This window comes from Taudactylus pleione, unplaced genomic scaffold, assembly GCF_031769625.1.
Source record: "Taudactylus pleione unplaced genomic scaffold, aTauple2 ptg000295l, whole genome shotgun sequence".
NCBI classification, from domain to species: Eukaryota; Metazoa; Chordata; class Amphibia; order Anura; family Myobatrachidae; genus Taudactylus; species Taudactylus pleione.
In genome coordinates, this window is record NW_028284697.1 from 425,823 (window position 1) to 444,554 (window position 18,732).

Here is an 18,732-nt window from a genome sequence, read left to right on the forward strand (position 1 = left end):
CCTGTGTCACATAGATCCCCCAATTCACATTATTCCATTGCACCCTCCACACTGATGATGTAGCTATGAGTGTGGTCCCCCTATGTGTTGGGGCACCCTTTGTGGCTGCCCCCGTTGTTAAAGCATCATTGACCAGATCTAAGCTGTTATTGGCTGGTTGCTATGAAATACATTATATATATATATTTGTTCTTTGTACAGTATTCTGTTACAAGCCTTTTATTACCCCGGTTTCCTCCAGTGGTGCCCCTTGCATGAGCAGAACCTCTAATCTATCTCTGCGCTCGGCTCAGGATGCCCAGATCTTACAGTACGTGGCACAGTGTGTGCACTAGACCATGATGGCGCTCCTTACCTGACCATTTGTTTTTTCTCTGCTTCCTAATGACATATAAAGGGCATGTGGTTTGGAAGCCGGCAGTCGTAATGCCGACCGCCGGCTTCCCGACTGTGACATCCCAGCATGGGACTAATGATAGGTGTCTAAACACTGACGCCCATCATCAGCCCCATGCCGAAATTCCATCGGACGGCATACTGAACGTAGGTAAGCCGGCTGTCTGATCCTGTTAGCCGCGCTGTGGGGGGAGGGTCAGGCACCCCCAGGGGGAGGTTAGGATTAGGCACCCCCCAGGAGGGTTACGTTTAGGGAGCAGGGAGGGAGGGTTAGGTTTAGGCACCCCTGGGGGGAGGTTAGGGTTAGGCACCCCTAAGGGAGGGTTAGGAGGGGGGGAGAGGGGAGCATTAGGATACTTACCAGTATATCTACAACATCCAGGTTGGACATCAGAATTCCAGGGTGTAGATGTATGAGGGGGGTTAGGCTAGGGGTCAGGCACCCCCAGGGGGAGGTTAAGGTTAGGCACACCCACAGGAGGGTTGGGGGGGGAGAGAGGGGAGCAATAGGATACTTACCAGTAGATCTACAACATCCAGGCTGGACATCAGAATTGCAGTGTGTAGATGTATGAGGGGGGGGAGGGAGGGTCAAAGGGTGTTGAGTCTAAATGCTTGACATCACAAGGAGCTCTGTCTGTTTGTTTCGAGCTTTGTACTCAGAAGTTTCATTTGAGCCGGTCTGATTCTTTAGGTTCTTTCTTTAATAGGGCGTCCGGTTACGCCAGCAAATTCCAGCAGTGTATATGAATAAATCTAAGTACGCCTGGGCCCGAGATCAATCCAGTCTGATGCAGCACCAGCAGCCGGCACATCAAAGATGTAAAAAGTGATCTTTAAAATACCTTTTGTACCGAGCCCCATCTGGCTGCACAGTCACTCAGAACAATTAAAAAGTCACCTATCATCTCGATATTTAGCCAGTCATCACTTCTATGGGGGGAAACCGTGAACTGCAGAAGTCTGTACATAATTCATTCAAACATCTGCTGCCTTTGTCTGTCATCTGGGAATAAATTACGCCCCATCAGCACATTGGCTGCACGGTGTGTTTAAGCATTTATAAGTGTTCTGTGTATTATTAATATTAGCGTTTGTCCTTTTTTACTGGCAGCTCCCGAAGTGATCAACAACCACGATTACAGTCAGCAGTGCGATATCTGGAGCATCGGCGTAATTATGTACATGCTGTAAGTAACTGGTCGTCCTCTATGGTACTGGCGCGGAGTCAGCCATCTTGTGGGTGGAGCCGATATTCCGGGCACAAAGGGCCTGATTCAGAGAAATTTGTACGCAGCGGCTGCCGGAAAATGCGCAAATGTTGCAGCCGCCGAGATTTGCCCGCCAGCGGCTTCGCAAATCCAAGCGACCGCGTACAAAGGCCCAGTTTGGCCGGCAGATCAGTCGATAATCGGACTTCTGAGCAACCCTATGTGGTTGCGCAGATTGGCAGCCGCTACCGAGACGCCAGAGTCATTATACTGCGTACGGGATCGTAATACATTTCAGAAGAAGCCTGTTGGCGTTTATATTTGCATTGTGAAATTAGACTTCTGCAGCTAAGAATAATATGTGCATCGTATAGTTTAATTTGAAAGCATTGTGTCCTATCATTATTTCCAGAGCTGCAGTTTCAATTAAAATCCCCCCCCCCCCGATAAGATTAATCGCCTGAGTACGTCATTGAAGACAGAGATTTCTTTTATTCTATTTTTTTTTTTCTAAGCACCCGGATCATAAAGTGGAAACAATAAATAAATCTCGACACATTTCTCTGTTCTTTCAAGTAACTAATTGTAATTTTCATTATTCCGCCTATAATATCTTTATATGTCTGCAAAACCAATAAAAGGAATTTGCATTTTGATGAGTATCATTATGTAATGGAGTGCTCAGTGACAGTTGTGGAATTGGGTTACACTCCACGCTGGAATAATAGCCTGCTGGAAAATGACATTTGTTTTTTTAGAACATTTATTAGTCAATAAAGTTAATCAGAGAAGTTTCGGGCCCCCTACAGATCGTCCGCTTCCTCTGCAAGGCTGCCATTTGTAATCCCTTCCCGGCGAGACGTGTTCTCTGACAACGATGTACAAATATTGTAGAACGTTGATTGGTTAAGACAGGGCTCGACAAATCCCGGGGGCCGGGTCGCCATGGCGACTAGATTTTGCTGCCTGGCGACCAGATTTGAGGGAGGGATGATCCCAGGAAACAGTTCCCCAGCGGAGGTTCGTGGGCGGCCATATCATACGTGCGCTGATTGACACCTGCTCCCTCTCCCGTCTGGCTGGCTGCACAGAGCTCCGGTAGGAGCTTGTGATAGAAGGGTGGGCTCCGGGATTGCTTTAGCGGTGATGTAATTATTATCACAAGTTACAGTGTAATAAACTGCTCTGCACTCTGGTAAGAGCCTCTATGTATGGCCCTGGATTGCGGCCGTGCAGGGTATTGTGCCCCCCCCCCCGTAATGTGTTAACTCACTCTGGGATCATTGTGCCCCCCCCCCAGTAATGTGTCAATGTGGGGGGGAAGAATAACTGCACAGTGTGGCTGCGAAGGGGTGGGTTTGCCTGGGGGGGGGCGGGGGGCGGGGGGCGGGGGGGAATTGGTTACCCGTCGAGTAGGTGCTCAATGGGGGCACTATTAAAGGGGACTTACTACTGGGGGCACTATTACATGGGGCTTACTACAGGGGCACTATTACGGGGCTTACTACTGTGGGCACTATTACAGGGGGCTTACTACTGTGGGTACTATTACAGGGGGCTTACTACTGGGGGCACTATTGCAGGGGGCTTACTACTAGGTTGAGGGGCACTGAAAGGGCATGTGTGGTGGTCTATACAAGCTTTCATATATTTTGGTAATGGACGATGGTCTGGCTCCTAGATTTTACAAAAATTTGTCGAGCCCTGGGTTAAGATCTATAAGTCACTGGCACTCAGTGTTTGCGGATGAGGGGCCTGAATCTGAGCTCGGGGCAAACGGAAATGCGGAAGGATCTTGCGGATTTCAGCGTGCGCCAATGAAAGAATCCGGCGTCTGCGCATGCGCTGGTTGAGGCATACGCACAAGGATGGATACCGCTGGTGCACACATACCGATCCTTCCATCGGTGGAGAACTCTCTCAGTAAATAGACGGTTACTGAGTACGGAACTGTTACGTCTTGTGGACACGTAAACCGACTTCCGTGCGCCTTTGGGCCGTGTAGATGTCGACTTATGATCTTATGATGTTGTTGCAACATGTTATCTTTTAATTCCTTTGCTGCTAAGGGCAACAAGGTTTTATAAATTCATAAACCTGGTTTATTCCTGTCTGCCCCATTGGGAATCTGCTGCAGCCTCCTTGGTCCCTGGACCGTTTTACCCCCTCCATCCCCTTATTCCCCAAATTACATGTTGATGTATCTCCACGTCCACCCTGTACTCCACATCCCCTAACATCTACAGATGTGTCCTGCGTGCGCTACAAGTCGCACTACAAATAGCGCGGGAACTCCATGTGACTCTGTAGCACCGAGCGTCTTTACGTGCTACTTTTTACCTTCAAATACGTCTTATTCGCACAGTGATGTGAATATTTAGGACAAGCAGCTTCTGCTGATTAAAATGATATGCAGCATGTCTATGTTCTCTGTGTAACTGCGGGTGTATCTGTAGGCGAAATGCTACATTACAGTGTTACAGCCACTGACAGTGTAACGTAGCGTTTAGCATGCAGAGACACCCGCAGTCGCTCACAGAATATAGGCATGCCGCATATCATTTTAATCAGCAGAAGCTTGTGCTAGCTATTGGCATCGCTGTGCTAATAAGACGCATTTGTAGGTAAAAAGTCGCTCTGCGCTACCGACACATCTGTATCACGCTTTTTTATTTTTTGCACTTTACAACCACAGGGGGAGGCGGAGAAAGGGGACATAGGGGAATACAGTATATTTTTGAGCCGGGCTGTGCAGAGTTTTAAGCATTAGAAAATCCTTGAATAAATATACTTGTGTAACAACATGTGGATCCTATAGCTTTGATTACCCGGATTTAGTCTGTCTGTATATTACATTAGCATGTTCTAGTTTATCATCGATGTCCTTTTGTTTAATGTAAGGGTGATTGCAAATTACGTAAAAGAGAAATATATACTGCCACATGCAATGGAGGACTGCGGCAAAGTAATGAATACTGATTAGCAATTACTCCTGTAATTGGAAGCGCACAATAGGTCTGCAAGAGAGACGGAGAGCAATCGTTTCTAGTGTACATGTCACCAACACGACGGTGGCAGCAATTAATTCAGCTGAAACATTATTCATTTCACTGGGAACTAGTGACCGAGCCGTCGAGGTACAAGGTACAAAGAGGGAGATGTTTCAAACCTCCTAAAGTGTGGAAGCATTGCCCATAGCAACTAATCATAGCAGCTAATCAGCTTCCAGCTATCATTTCTCAGGTATATTCTATAAAATGATAGGTAAAAGCTGATTGGTTGCTTGTTCACTTGTCTACTTTTTTACTCTTCAGGTGACTCGGTACATCTCACCCCAAAGTGTATAAAGTTGGCGCAGTGCGTTGATGGTGTGACCTTAAACTGTAACGGTCAGCGCAGAGAGGTCATGTGGACATCTAGCTATACCACCCCAGAAGATAATAACAATTTCATAATAATTATATTTATATAGTGATTTTCTCCAATAAGAATCGTGGCACATCTAACACGCCCACCCGTAAGTCATACTGTATCTGTTTGTCTTAAGGCTATCCGGAAATCCGCCTTTTATGGGGACCTCTGAAGAGAAACTTTTCCAGCACATAAAGAAAGGGAAGTTAACGTTTTCAGACTCCGTTTGGGACACAGTTAGCGACGCTGGTAAGTGCCTGCACAGGCTGACAAGCTCTTGTTTACGGGCAGAACCAGCATGTGTGTCGCTGAAAAGGGCTTTTAATAGTGGTTAGAGTCCCAGCACCGGACTGCGCTCCAGGGACAGCAAAATAAAAGGCCTTTTACCAGCCGAAACACCGCGGCACGACACGGCATTGTTCTGCTTACAAGGAAGCTGACTTAGAAAAAGGTTTGATATTGATTGATTACATTAGTCCTGCGTCCTTACAATGGGGAACAGCGCTGTTCATTTTATTAGACAGTATCATAGTGGGGGAAATGGCATGGGCTTGGTGTGTTCAGTCCTCGCTTCACGCTTACAGAACTTTTAATGCATTTGCGCTCGTTGAGGAACAGTTGTATGCTGCTATTTATTGGAAACCATCATTTCCATTACCGGCTGTTCCCTTGCTCCCCTCTGGAGTTGTCCTATGAAAGGGAAAAGGAAGCCATTGTTACAAAACCGGAAAAAATCAAAGGTGATCTGATGTGAAGCAGGAACTCGGTCATAAATATATGTATAAAACTCCTGTACGCTACAGAACTTTTCTTTATTTTTACATTTTTTAATTTGCAATGCAGGAAAAGTCGGTTTTTCAATGCGAGGCGGTTTTGCGAATGTATCTAGCGTGTTTTCGCACTGCGCTGTCTCGGGAGACCAGTCTACGCCATTACGGGCAAGGCAGCGTCCTATGCAGCTCACTCTCATCCTCCTCTGGTGGGCGAAGGGGTGTAACTGGGTGATCATGGGAAGTGGACGTCGTCCGAGTCTAGCGAGGGTGTCCGGAATTTCGGGCTGTGCAGAGCTGCGCATGAAAATGTCTGATGAGCCTGGCGTCCGCGATGATGATGTCTGATATCAAACCAGTAATACTGATAGGGGTGGTCTGACCGCCTAGGAGCGCACATTATATACAGCGTGCATGCTGGTACCGTACCAGCGCGCAATGTGGCTGCAATTATGGAGAGTTTGTGTCCAAACCACAAATCAGCCCTGTAGTTTTCTGTTTGTAATTTCTCATATTAAAATATATATATATATTTGTTTCTATAGCCAAAGACGTTCTGCAGAAACTTCTGAGAGTGGATCCCGCTGACCGGATTACTGCTAACGAGCTGCTTGATGATCCCTGGATCACAGTATGTATCCCGCTAATTGCATTACATGCGCACACCGTTTTTCCTGGTGTTTAAGCAAAGTTGCCTGTCCTAATTCTAGGCCAGAGGCGAGAACTGTGCCCGCTCTGTTTTATCGATGGTTGATCCCAGAGTGGGGGCATATACAGTATAAGGTGGAGCATTTCTTAACATTGCCTGTGATAGTTTTGGGACATATGCTTCTTGGGATATAGAAAGGAATGGCGCTTGGGGAGGAGCATAAACCTGCCCCGAGTGTGGGAGGAGTTTAGTGGAGGCAGAACGTCCCTTTGGCCTTATCCTTGGAGAAATGCAGACATAAGATTTCATATTAAAATGACATAAAGGGGACGATAAGGGTGCAATTAGGGACGTTCTCTGCTCCTCATATTACGTGTAATACAAGCAGTCGCTCTAATTAGTAATGTCAAAGACAAATGACCCCACACCGGCCAGTATTGTAGGTGAAATATGTGCACGTTGAATTAATGAAGGGTAAGTGCAGGGTGTCTACTCCTTTCTCGTCCCTCCGGCTGTGGGGCTGGTAGGAGGACAAATCTGTGCCCTTCTCATTCCCTAGAAGAGGACGAGAGCGGTTAGACTGGGAATTACCAGCAGCAGAAGTCCTCTGTCTGTTACCGCACCATATTCTTCTCACATTGTGTCGAGTCTCAGGGCTCTGTTCCTTAACTCGCTATATTTAATTTCCCATGAGGACAAGAATGTCCCACGTTACACAGCATAAATCGCCTAAAACTACTGCTAGAGTTCCACTCTTCCGTTAGCCTGTCTCACTGGGGTGGGCGACAGAAGCCCCTCTACATGAATTACATACGGAAGGTGCCCCAGCTCATTACATATGGGCAGATGTATTACTGTGGTGCACGAGGGTGCCCCAGCTCATTACATATGGGCAGATGTGTTACGCAGACGCATGAGGGTGCCCCAGCTCATTACATATGGGCAGATGTATTACGCAGACGCACGAGGGTGCTCCAGCTCATTACATATGGGCAGATGTATTACTGTGGTGCACGAGGGTGCCCCAGCTCATTACATATGGGCAGATGTATTACAGTGGTGCACGAGGGTGCCCCAGCTCATTACATATGGGCAGATGTGTTACGCAGACGCACAAGGGTGCCCCAGCTCATTACATATGGGCAGATGTATTGCGCAGACGCACGAGGGTGCCCCAGCTCATTACATATGGGCAGATGTATTACGCGGACGCACGAGGGTGCCCCAGCTCATTACATATGGGCAGATGTATTACGCAGACGCACGAGGGTGCCCCAGCTCATTACATATGGGCAGATGTATTACTGTGGTGCACGAGGGTGCTCCAGCTCATTACATATGGGCAGATGTGTTACGCAGACGCACGAGGGTGCCCCAGCTCATTACATATGGGCAGATGTATTACTGTGGTGCACGAGGGTGCCCCAGCTCATTACATATGGGCAGATGTGTTACGCAGACGCACGAGGGTGCCCCAGCTCATTACATATGGGCAGATGTATTACTGTGGTGCACGAGGGTGCCCCAGCTCATTACATATGGGCAGATGTATTACTGTGGTGCACGAGGGTGCCCCAGGCCATTACATATGGGCAGATGGATTACGCAGACGCACGAGGGTGCCCCAGCTCATTACATATGGGCAGATGTATTACTGTGGTGCACGAGGGTGCTCCAGCTTATTACATATGGGCAGATGTATTACTGTGGTGCACGAGGGTGCTCCAGCTTATTACATATGGGCAGATGTATTACGCAGACGCACGAGGGTGCTCCAGCTCATTACATATGGGCAGATGTATTACGCAGACGCACGAGGGTGCTCCAGCTCATTACATATGGGCAGATGTATTACTGTGGTGAACGAGGTGCTCCGGAGGTACTAGCTAGAGAGCGTCTCATGCTTCCAAGTCTCCTGTAAGATTTTATTTTATTTTTTTAAACATTTATATTGAACAATATTATAAAATATGATCTATAAATGAATAGTCAATAATAAGTTAAACGCACATCCACATATTAATATAGGTATACTGATGTAATAAAGAGTCTGGATTATTCCTTTGTCTCAATCGCTGGGGTAAATGATGAAGTACCTCTAACGTTACAATATGAAGTCATTGCATCTATGAAATAGTGAGAATGTGATCTTACTGTGCTGCAAGCATCATACATGTCCACCCGCATAGGCTCTACATTGCAGCAGTATGTAGATGCTGCTGCGTAATGAACAAGACTTCCCAGAGCTTGTCGATATCACGCTGGCAGTTATGTTCTCTTGTTAGCGATAGAGCATGTCGATGGCTCTGGATGTGGTTCGCTGTATCGATGTCTGGCGCTCACCAGCTCCGATGTGATGAACTGCCGGCTCATGCAGTGCATCCAGGAACATGTATCCTGTAGCTCAGATGGATCTCTCAGGGACTGCAGGGATAAGGGGCGAGCTAGACGGAACCGACAGCCCACTCTGCAGCCACAGGCTCTTTGGGGTTGCAGACCTCTGGTGCAAGCTAGTTGGAGAAGTCTGCCTTAATAGCAGTCACAGGCTCCAGCAATGTGGGGACCAGCTCTCGATGATCGCCAGGTAGCTTGTCGGCTTGGGGCAACAGTATCTTTTGTAGCAGCAGGTTTGATGAAAAGGGTGCACTGGCTTTAAGGAAGGTTACGGATATCTGCGGAGCAGAGATATTTACTTTGGAGTCTCCCGTAACAATAACTGTTGAGGTCTACAAGACCCGTCACATCAGCAATCTGCTCAACGCGTTTCAGGGCACCTGGCACCTTCTTCATAAGTGTTAAACTCAATATAATGATAATCTTTGGGATCCAAATTGAGCACCAACACAAGGGATCCTTTTACCAACATGTATGTGCTACATGCAAGTGCAGCCAATATATTAGCCACAAAAGATAAATTGCATTTGCCCTTATGTACATCACAACATAAGGGCAAATTTCCAGGTGCACATTTCTCCCATTTAGTGGGATTTTTTCCTAACTAACTTGGGCTTTTTTGCATTAAGTTGTTCATATCTTTTACAGTGTTTTCGGCAAAAATCTTCTGCCAATTTTTTCAGGGAGAGCCAATTTCATGGGTCTCCCATTGTATCTATACAGTAATTAGCCCTATTTCAGTGTAACGTCTTCTAACATCCTAGGGGAAAACCAATACTGTGCAGAGGCCGTCCAATGTGCTGGAGATGATGAAGACCTGGAAAAACAGCCTGGACAATGAGGAACACGTAGAGGAGGAGGTGAATGGCCTTTCCGGGGAGCAGACCGCAACGTTAGACACCGCAGAGGATCGGACAAGTCTAGACAGCAGTAACGGGACCTCCGAGACCGACAGTTGCAGCAGCAAACCGTCTACGCCGACAAAACCGGTAGAGAAGACGCAGGTCCTGCCCTGTAGAATAATTAATCCTCTACAAAGTATATTCTGTAGTTAATAATGTATCTGAGATTCACAGCGGAAGTACAATCCTTCCCTATAACATTAAAAGACACTGGACTATTACAGTCCAGATGAGATTCCATTTAGTGACTAATGTTTATTGTTCCATAAACTTTATTTTACTATTTGTAAAGCAATTTTAATATTTCTTTTAAATGAACTGCATATACAAAAGACATCTTAGAAGTCCTTTTTACTGGGCTGTAAATGTCGTGCTCTGACAAATAATTTTCTGGGGGCGCAGAAACTCGTTAGTTGGGGTAGATGCTGCTGCCAGTAATTGCTGAGTGTACACAGTTCCCATGTAACATGAAGGGATAATAACATGACTTTACTAATTATAGAAGGGCGCTGCCAGCTGTGCGTCAGAATTCCAGTAGATTAACAGAATCTGTTTTTTGATCCTCTAATTGTCAAATATATTATATAATACTAGCTGATCAACCCGATTTCACATGGGTAGACCTTAGATATTTACCGTTTCCATTTCCATCCCACCACTCCAATAACACATTGCTCTTTTACCTCTCTATAGTAATGCATCACTGCTATAGTAAGACATTACCCTCCCTCACCTGTATACTAACACATTCCACTCCCTCACCTCTGTAGTAACACATTTCCCTCCCTCACCCGTGTTGTAACACATTCGTCATTGCCCTATCTCACCTGTGTAGAAATACATTGCCTCTCTCACTCCTGTAGTAACACATTACCCCCTGCTCACATTCCCCTCCCTCGCCCCTGTAGTAACACATTCCCCTCCCTCGCCCCTGTAGTAACACATTTCCCTCCCTCACCCGTGTTGTAACACATTCGACATTGCCCGCTATCACCTGTGTAGGAATACAATGCCTCCCTCACCCCTGTAGTAACACATTTCCCTCCCTCGCCCCTGTAGTAACACATTCCCCTCCCTCACTCCTGTAGTAACACATTCCCCTCTCTCGCTCTTGTAGTAACACATTTCCTTCCCTCACTATTCAAATTATGTTTGGCAGCACTTGGGATGACCGTTTGTGTTTGACTGACTCATCGTGGCTGCAGCACAGTTCATATTCAGTCAGGACAATGCACAGGAGGAGGAAACATTTTTGGCCCCTAAGGAATCAAATTTAGAAAAATCTCTTCTTAGTGGGCACCTAAGTCATGGAAGGAATATTTCCCCAATTTTCATGTTTCTAGGTCTATTAGAACTACCTAATAGGGGTTTCAGTGAAACTCAAGGCCACAGACTGGGCAATTATATGTTTAGTATTAGTTATTTCAACTGGGTCTCCACATATGACCGTAAGTGAGATGTATTTGTAGTGCTGTGAGAGACCAGCGTGGAGCAAAGATCCTGACCGGTCTCATCAATTTATGTTATGCTAAATATATTGCGAAGAAAATGGACTGGTTACCTAAGACTTTAACCTATTCCTGGTCTGGTGCATTCTAACATACAGTTTTATGTTCTTAGGTTGGTAAGAAAAAGAGTCTCTCGCTCTCAAACGGATTCGTTGTGAAGAGGAATTCGAATACGAATCTTAAGATTTGCAGCGCGGTAAGTACCTCCGGTGTAGTGTTGACCTAGATCTTTCGGTGATATTGTCGCCTGTAGGTTACTGAACAGCTTAACCTCCTACACCTATCCTCAAATCTCTCCAAATATCTCTGTTTGGTGCACTTGGGGCCTTTGCGACTAAACCGCGCCATGCTGTTCGCCACAGACTTTATCACAAAATATGCATCTTAGTCACGTCGCTAATGTGACAGAGTTACTATGCCAGGTTCCCTGGGTACTGGTGCTGCATCGTATGCTCACCTGCTACACGCCACGTATCGTTGTGCATAATCTGTGTTTTTACCACTCCCACTGCGATAAAAACACTAATCCTAGTGCCTAGTACACTGTAAGCATCGGCGGTGTGAATATTATGCTACATTTAAGAAAAACAATTAAATCCGGGAAATGTTACCCGTGCCTTGCGTCTTGTGTCATATGGCGCAAAAAGGACACATGCGTATGTGACGCACTTATTTCAGCTCCTCTATTTTTGTCTCCCTAACATGTTACTTGTTCCAGGTTGCCGGGCCAGGAAATCGGCGTCTTATGACGCAGAGCCTGGCCTCGGAACCCCCAGAATAACAGATGCATCACGCCCCATTTTCATGAACGCAGGCTGGCGCCACCCCCTTCCCAAACGGGCACTGCGATTGTGATTGCAGGACTCGTTCTGCACATGCGCAATTCACCCACCATCGGGAACCATTGTCGGGTTTACATGCTAACCTGAATCAGGCCCATAATGCTTTGTAAAGTGTCCAATATGTATTTGCCTAACTTAGAGGTCAAGATGGTATGCAACCACATTTCCTGCTGAGCACATTACTGCTTATTACGGTAAGAAATCTTCTATACAGTGTCAGAGGTACATTGCTGAGGATTGTAAATCACCCCTTAATCTGTTACATAGTGGTAAATTTACTAAGATGGGAGTTCTATTTGAGAAGTGATGTTGTCTGTAGCAACCAATCAGATTCTACTTCTCATTTGTCTAGCACCTTCTAGAAGGAAATACCTGGAATCTGATTGGTTGCTATGGGCAACATCACTTCTTAATAGAACTCCCATTTTAGTAAATTTACGCCATAATCTCCAAATAATTTTCAGTCTGCTTCTTAAACCAGAAATAGCATCAGTCACCTGTTATCTTACGCCGCTCATCTTTGCCGATTCTTCCTCCTCCCCCTCATCAGCATAAATTAGGAATCAGCCGGCAGGAAAGCAGAATGAGGAGGCAGCTAAACGATGGAATAATAAAGGAATAATTGTGCCTTGTTACAATATATGTGGCATGGGCGTAACTACCATAGGTGTAAGGGGTGCAACTGCTATGGGGCCCAGAGCTCATTGGGTGGTACATGGGGACCCTTACAAACTTTTGCTATGGGGTCTTCAAATACCTACAGTAGTTACGTCCCTGGTATGTGGGCAGTTTGGGTGTAGAATGCGTCCGGCGGTTCAAATCTCGACCGCGGCAGCCTGGCAAGGGTGAAAATCCCGATCGTCCCTAAGGTAAGTATGGCTAACTTAATTCCCCCCTAACCCTAACCTCCCCCCCAAGTGCCTAAACCTAACCCCCCCCCCTTCCTTGCCGCCTAAACCTAAGTCCCCCGGGGAGGTGCCTAACCCTAACTCCTCCTTCCCCTAGCCTAACCCTAACCTCCCAGGGGGGGTGCCTAACCCTGTCCCCCCCGGGACCCCTAAACCTAACCCTCCCCCCCACCGGTCCGCGCCCGGCATCACTTCGATCTGGATACCAGGCGTCGGTCTTCCGGCATCTGATTAATGCCAGGCGTCTAGATTTAGACGCCTGTCATTAGTACCACGCCGGGATTAGAACGTCTGGAAGCCGGCGGTCGGGATTTAGACCATCGGCTTCCAAACTACATCCCGGCAGTATGTGCGGAGTGCTGGGGGCATAGAGTCTCGCTTTGTAACTTGGGGTCTTATTCTAAGTCTGACCCCCTGTTTACCCTCAGCTACCATTAAATGAACCCTAAACAGTATCTTGTACATCTTTATTATTGCTTTAATGAAATACATTCTGTCTCTTCTAAGTGTAGCCAGTGGAAAGAAAAAGCTCTCCGCAGCAAAAGCCCCGGCAGGCCGCGGACAGTAAAGAATATTCCACAAAACACACCACGGGGAAGGGCGAGTCCAGCAGATTCTGCGTGACCGCAAGCCACGGCCTGGGACAGAGGCTGTCGCACGGAGCAGCCACCACTCCCCGGTTCAAAAAGACATTTTAGGAGCTGTGGAACTTTGTCGTGGTGCCAAAGTGATGAGAACTAATCCGCAGGGAAGTCGTACACAGGAGATAGCGTTCAGTCTCCTCAGCCAAGTGTTATCGCTGTAACCGACCGAATTGTTTGACCCCTTAGAGAAGCCGTTAAGGTTTCCTTCTGTGGACCCTTTTACACCTCCAGCCTGGCAGAGCATGTTACGGAGAATTGGCGCTTCCAGTGGTCTTCATGGGATGGAGAGAAGACCCCATATGCCAGATCCTTGTTAGGGTCCTAAAATGGACCATCGGCTCAATATGACTGGCACACATCCTATTTCCTGTTATACCTAATTACTGTGCCTAAATGATGTATTTATACAGTATGTTCATTCCCTAGAACGTGGTAGGAGATAACGCAGCAGCCTAATCTCTGCGTTACCCTTTTTATCTCCACCAATTCATTTTTATATTCCCATCACAGACCTTTTGTCTATTTTTAGATACATTTTCATGTGCAAAAATGGGAATTCACCAAACGTCATTAACTACCTTGGGAAACCAATCCCGATAAAGGACTGGGACTGCAGAGCTTGCCGTCAGACGCTGGTCTGCTATGAATAGTGCGGTCTGATCCTACGTTGTGCTGCTAAAATGGTGTTAAGTGAAATCTGATTATTAACCGCTGGGCGTGTAATTAATAGCGGCATATGCTGGACCTCTGACTCGTTACTTGTAACAATTAGTTTTATTTTAACATGTTACCGCTTCAGATTTTCTTTTCCCATTAAAGACTTGAGATTTTCTTGCAACTATTTAGTGACCTGCAGTTGTGTCCTCTGCCCGGAGTTCTGTGTAATAATAGCATTGATCTGCGACGTTACTGTAATGTGTTTGCCTGGCCCCAAAGCACTTACACATCCATATATACAAACACGTACATTTACCAAGCACAGCACAGCCGTGGCGCAGTGTTTGATCCTGCCACGTGAACCGTGCAGAGCGGGTTACAGCTCTGGGATAGGCGGGATGGTGACGACCAATCCTTGCTGCATACACAGTAGGGCAGCATTGAGAGACCACCCGTGTTGTGCAGCTGTTTCTATATAACAATAAGACCACTGGAATTTGGGTGGTGGGGATCTCTGAGCTTCGTTCTAATATGTTATGATGAAGCATCTTACACCTCCTGGCCGCACTACAGCTGAGAAGCGCATTTCTCGGTGCACTGAGAATAAGCTACTATAATACTTCACACACACGAGGATACATGTGTAATAAAGCCGGGTGAGCCATCTGGTTATACTGTACATACAGGGTCACTTACCTGGGTTTGCTGGCAGCTGAAGGTGCTCGCTGATGTCCGTTCACCTAGGGCCAGTCCATTCATATGTACAATATACGTTACCTTTCCCGGTCACTGTCCTCCAGGGGACCAGAGCCTGGTATGGTACTTTTGCATGAGGGGCACAGGTAAGAGCATGTGCTGACCTGTCAGGGGATTAGTGCATGTTCTGTGTAAGAAGCGGTTTGGATTTTTGTTTTAATTACTGATTTATACACTAGGTAAAGAGTTTCCGTTGACCATATCCATGAGTACACCGTAATAAAGGTGGTACTGTACTGACGAGATTAATATGAATATAAACAAAACAGCATTTTGTGGATGGGTCTGTGGGTAGTTCCGCATGCCAGTCTTCCTGGGAGACACAGGTTTAATATAGATGCATGTGTGAGAGGTTCTGCTTGCCATTCTCCCTGGAAGACACAGATTTAATATGGATGCATGCATGTGTGGGAGAGTCTGCATGCCAGTCTCCCAGGAAAACACAGGTTTTATATGGATTTATGGATTTAATATGGATGCATCTTTGGAATGTAGTGGTCTCCAAGAAGTCTTAAATACAGAGGTAGGTATATAATTAATGTATGCACTTGCCGAGGTAGGTATATAATGGATGCACTTGCAGAGGTAGGTGTAGAATAGATGCAGAGGTTGATGTATAACGGATGCGCTTGCAGAGGTAGGTGTAGAATGGATGCGCTTGCAGAGGTTGGTGTATAATGGATGCGCTTGCAGAGGTAGGTGTAGAATGGATGCGCTTGCAGAGGTTGGTGTAGAATAGATGCGCTTGCAGACGTTGGTGTAGAATAGATGCGCTTGCAGAGGTAGTTGTATAATGGATGCAGAGGTAGGTATATAATGGATGCAGAGGTAGGTGTACAATGGATGCGCTTGCAGAGGTAGGTGTAGAATGGATGCGCTTGCAGAGGTTGGTGTATAATGGATGCGCTTGCAGAGGTAGGTGTAGAATGGATGCGCTTGCAGAGGTTGGTGTAGAATAGATGCGCTTGCAGACGTTGGTGTAGAATAGATGCGCTTGCAGAGGTAGTTGTATAATGGATGCAGAGGTAGGTATATAATGGATGCAGAGGTAGGTGTACAATGGATGCAGAGGTAGGTATATAATGGATGCACTTGCAGAGGTTGGTGTAGGATAGATGCGCTTGCAGACGTTGGTGTAGAATGGATGCGCTTGCAGAGGTAGGTGTACAATGGATGCAGAGGTAGGTGTACAATGGATGCACTTGCAGAGGTTGGTGTAGGATAGATGCGCTTGCAGACGTTGGTGTAGAATGGATGCGCTTGCAGAGGTACGTGTATAACGGATGCGCTTGCAGACGTTGGTGTAGAATGGATGCGCTTGCAGAGGTACGTGTATAACGGATGCGCTTGCAGACGTTGGTGTAGAATGGATGCACTTGTAGAGGAAGTTGTATAATGGATGCAGAGGTAGGTGTAGAATGGATGCGCTTGCAGAGGTAGATGTATAATGGATGCAGAGGTAGGTATATAATGGATGCAGAGGTAGGTGTACAATGGATGCACTTGCAGAGGTTGGTGTAGGATAGATGCGCTTGCAGACGTTGGTGTAGAATAGATGCGCTTGCAGACGTTGGTGTAGAATGGATGCGCTTGCAGAGGTACGTGTATAACGGATGCGCTTGCAGAGGTACGTGTATAACGGATGCGCTTGCAGAGGTACGTGTATAACGGATGCGCTTGCAGAGGTACGTGTATAATGGATGCGCTTGCAGAGGTAGGTGTAGAATGGATGCGCTTGCAGAGGTTGGTGTAGAATAGATGCGCTTGCATAGGTAGGTGTATAATGGATGCAGAGGTTGGTGTAGAATGGATGCGCTTGCAGACGTTGGTGTATAATGGATGCGCTTGCATAGGTAGGTGTATAATGGATGCAGAGGTAGGTGTAGAATGGATGCGCTTGCAGAGGTAGATGTATAATGGATGCAGAGGTAGGTATATAATGGATGCAGAGGTAGGTGTACAATGGATGCACTTGCAGAGGTTGGTGTAGGATAGATGCGCTTGCAGACGTTGGTGTAGAATAGATGCGCTTGCAGACGTTGGTGTATAACGGATGCGCTTGCAGAGGTACGTGTATAACGGATGCGCTTGCAGAGGTACGTGTATAACGGATGTGCTTGCAGAGGTACGTGTATAATGGATGCGCTTGCAGAGGTAGGTGTAGAATGGATGCAGAGGTTGGTGTAGAATGGATGCAGAGGTTGGTGTAGAATGGATGCGCTTGCAGACGTTGGTGTATAATGGATGCGCTTGCATAGGTAGGTGTATAATGGATGCAGAGGTAGGTGTATAATGGATGCAGAGGTAGGTGTAGAATGGATGCGCTTGCAGACGGTGTATAATGGATGCGCTTGCATAGGTAGGTGTATAATGGATGCAGAGGTAGGTGTATAATGGATGCAGAGGTAGGTGTAGAATGGATGCGCTTGCAGAGGTAGTTGTATAATGGATGCAGAGGTAGGTGTATAATGGATGCAGAGGTAGGTGTAGAATGGATGTGCTTGCAGAGGTAGGTGTATAATGGATGCAGAGGTAGGTATATAATGGATGCGCTTGCAGAGGTTGGTGTAGGATAGATGCGCTTGCAGACGTTGGTGTAGAATGGATGCGCTTGCAGAGGTACGTGTATAACGGATGCGCTTGCAGAGGTACGTGTATAACGGATGCGCTTGCAGAGGTAGGTGTAGAATGGATGCGCTTGCAGAGATTGGTGTAGAATGGATGCGCTTGCAGAGGGAGGTGTATAATGGATGCGCTTGCAGAGGGAGGTGTATAATGGATGTGCTTGCAGAGGTAGGTGTATAATGGATGCGTTTGCAGAGGTAGGTGTAGAATGGATGCGCTTGTAGAGGTAGGTGTGCGCATCCATTCTACACCTCCCTCTGGAAGCGCATCCATTATACACCTCCCTCTGCAAGCGCATCCATTCTACACCAATCTCTGTAGAATGGATGCGCTTGCAGAGGTAGGTGTATAATGGATGTGCTTGGAGAGGTAGGGGTATAAAGGATGCAGAGGTAGGTGTAGAATGGATGCGCTTGCAGAGGTTGGTGTAGAATAGATGCGCTTGCAGAGGTTGGTGTAGAATAGATGCGCTTGCAGACGTTGGTGTAGAATAGATGCGCTTGCAGAGGTAGGTGTAGAATGGATGCGCTTGCAGAGGTAGGTGTAGAATGGATGTGCTTGCAGAGGTAGGTGTACAATGGATGCGCTTGCATAGTTAGGTGTATAATGGATGCAGAGGTAGGTGTATAATGGATGCAGAGGTAGGTATATAATGGATGCGCTTGCAGAGGTAGATGTATAATGGATGCAGAGGTAGGTATATAATGGATGCAGAGGTAGGTGTACAATGGATGCACTTGCAGAGGTTGGTGTAGGATAGATGCGCTTGCAGACGTTGGTGTAGAATGGATGCGCTTGCAGAGGTACGTGTATAACGGATGCGCTTGCAGAGGTACGTGTATAACGGATGCGCTTGCAGAGGTAGGTGTAGAATGGATGCGCTTGCAGAGGTAGGTGTAGAATGGATGCGCTTGCAGAGGTTGGTGTAGAATAGATGCGCTTGCAGACGTTGGTGTAGAATAGATGCGCTTGCAGAGGTAGGTGTAGAATGGATGCGCTTGCAGAGGTAGGTGTAGAATGGATGTGCTTGCAGAGGAAGTTGTATAATGGATGCAGAGG

The 18,732-nt window shown here is 46.8% G+C and overlaps 1 protein-coding gene across 14 annotated transcripts in view; it reads left to right on the forward strand.

Moving 5' to 3' along the window:
- The window catches only part of STK33 (serine/threonine kinase 33), a 111,396-nt gene extending 96,930 nt beyond the window's left edge, over window positions 1-14,466 (forward strand). For 13 of the 14 annotated variants that reach the window (XM_088482781.1, XM_088482785.1, XM_088482793.1 and 10 more), the window contains 6 exons: window positions 1,511-1,586; window positions 5,155-5,267; window positions 6,334-6,419; window positions 9,596-9,835; window positions 11,354-11,437; window positions 13,504-14,466. In XM_088482781.1, the coding sequence (XP_088338907.1) occupies window positions 1,511-1,586; window positions 5,155-5,267; window positions 6,334-6,419; window positions 9,596-9,835; window positions 11,354-11,437; window positions 13,504-13,689 (785 nt within the window). In that variant the 3' untranslated portion in view covers window positions 13,690-14,466. The remainder of the gene's footprint in view (window positions 1-1,510; window positions 1,587-5,154; window positions 5,268-6,333; window positions 6,420-9,595; window positions 9,836-11,353; window positions 11,438-13,503) is intronic. The other variant, XM_088482782.1, reaches the window with a different exon arrangement.
- Window positions 14,467-18,732: the final 4,266 nt, after the last annotated feature.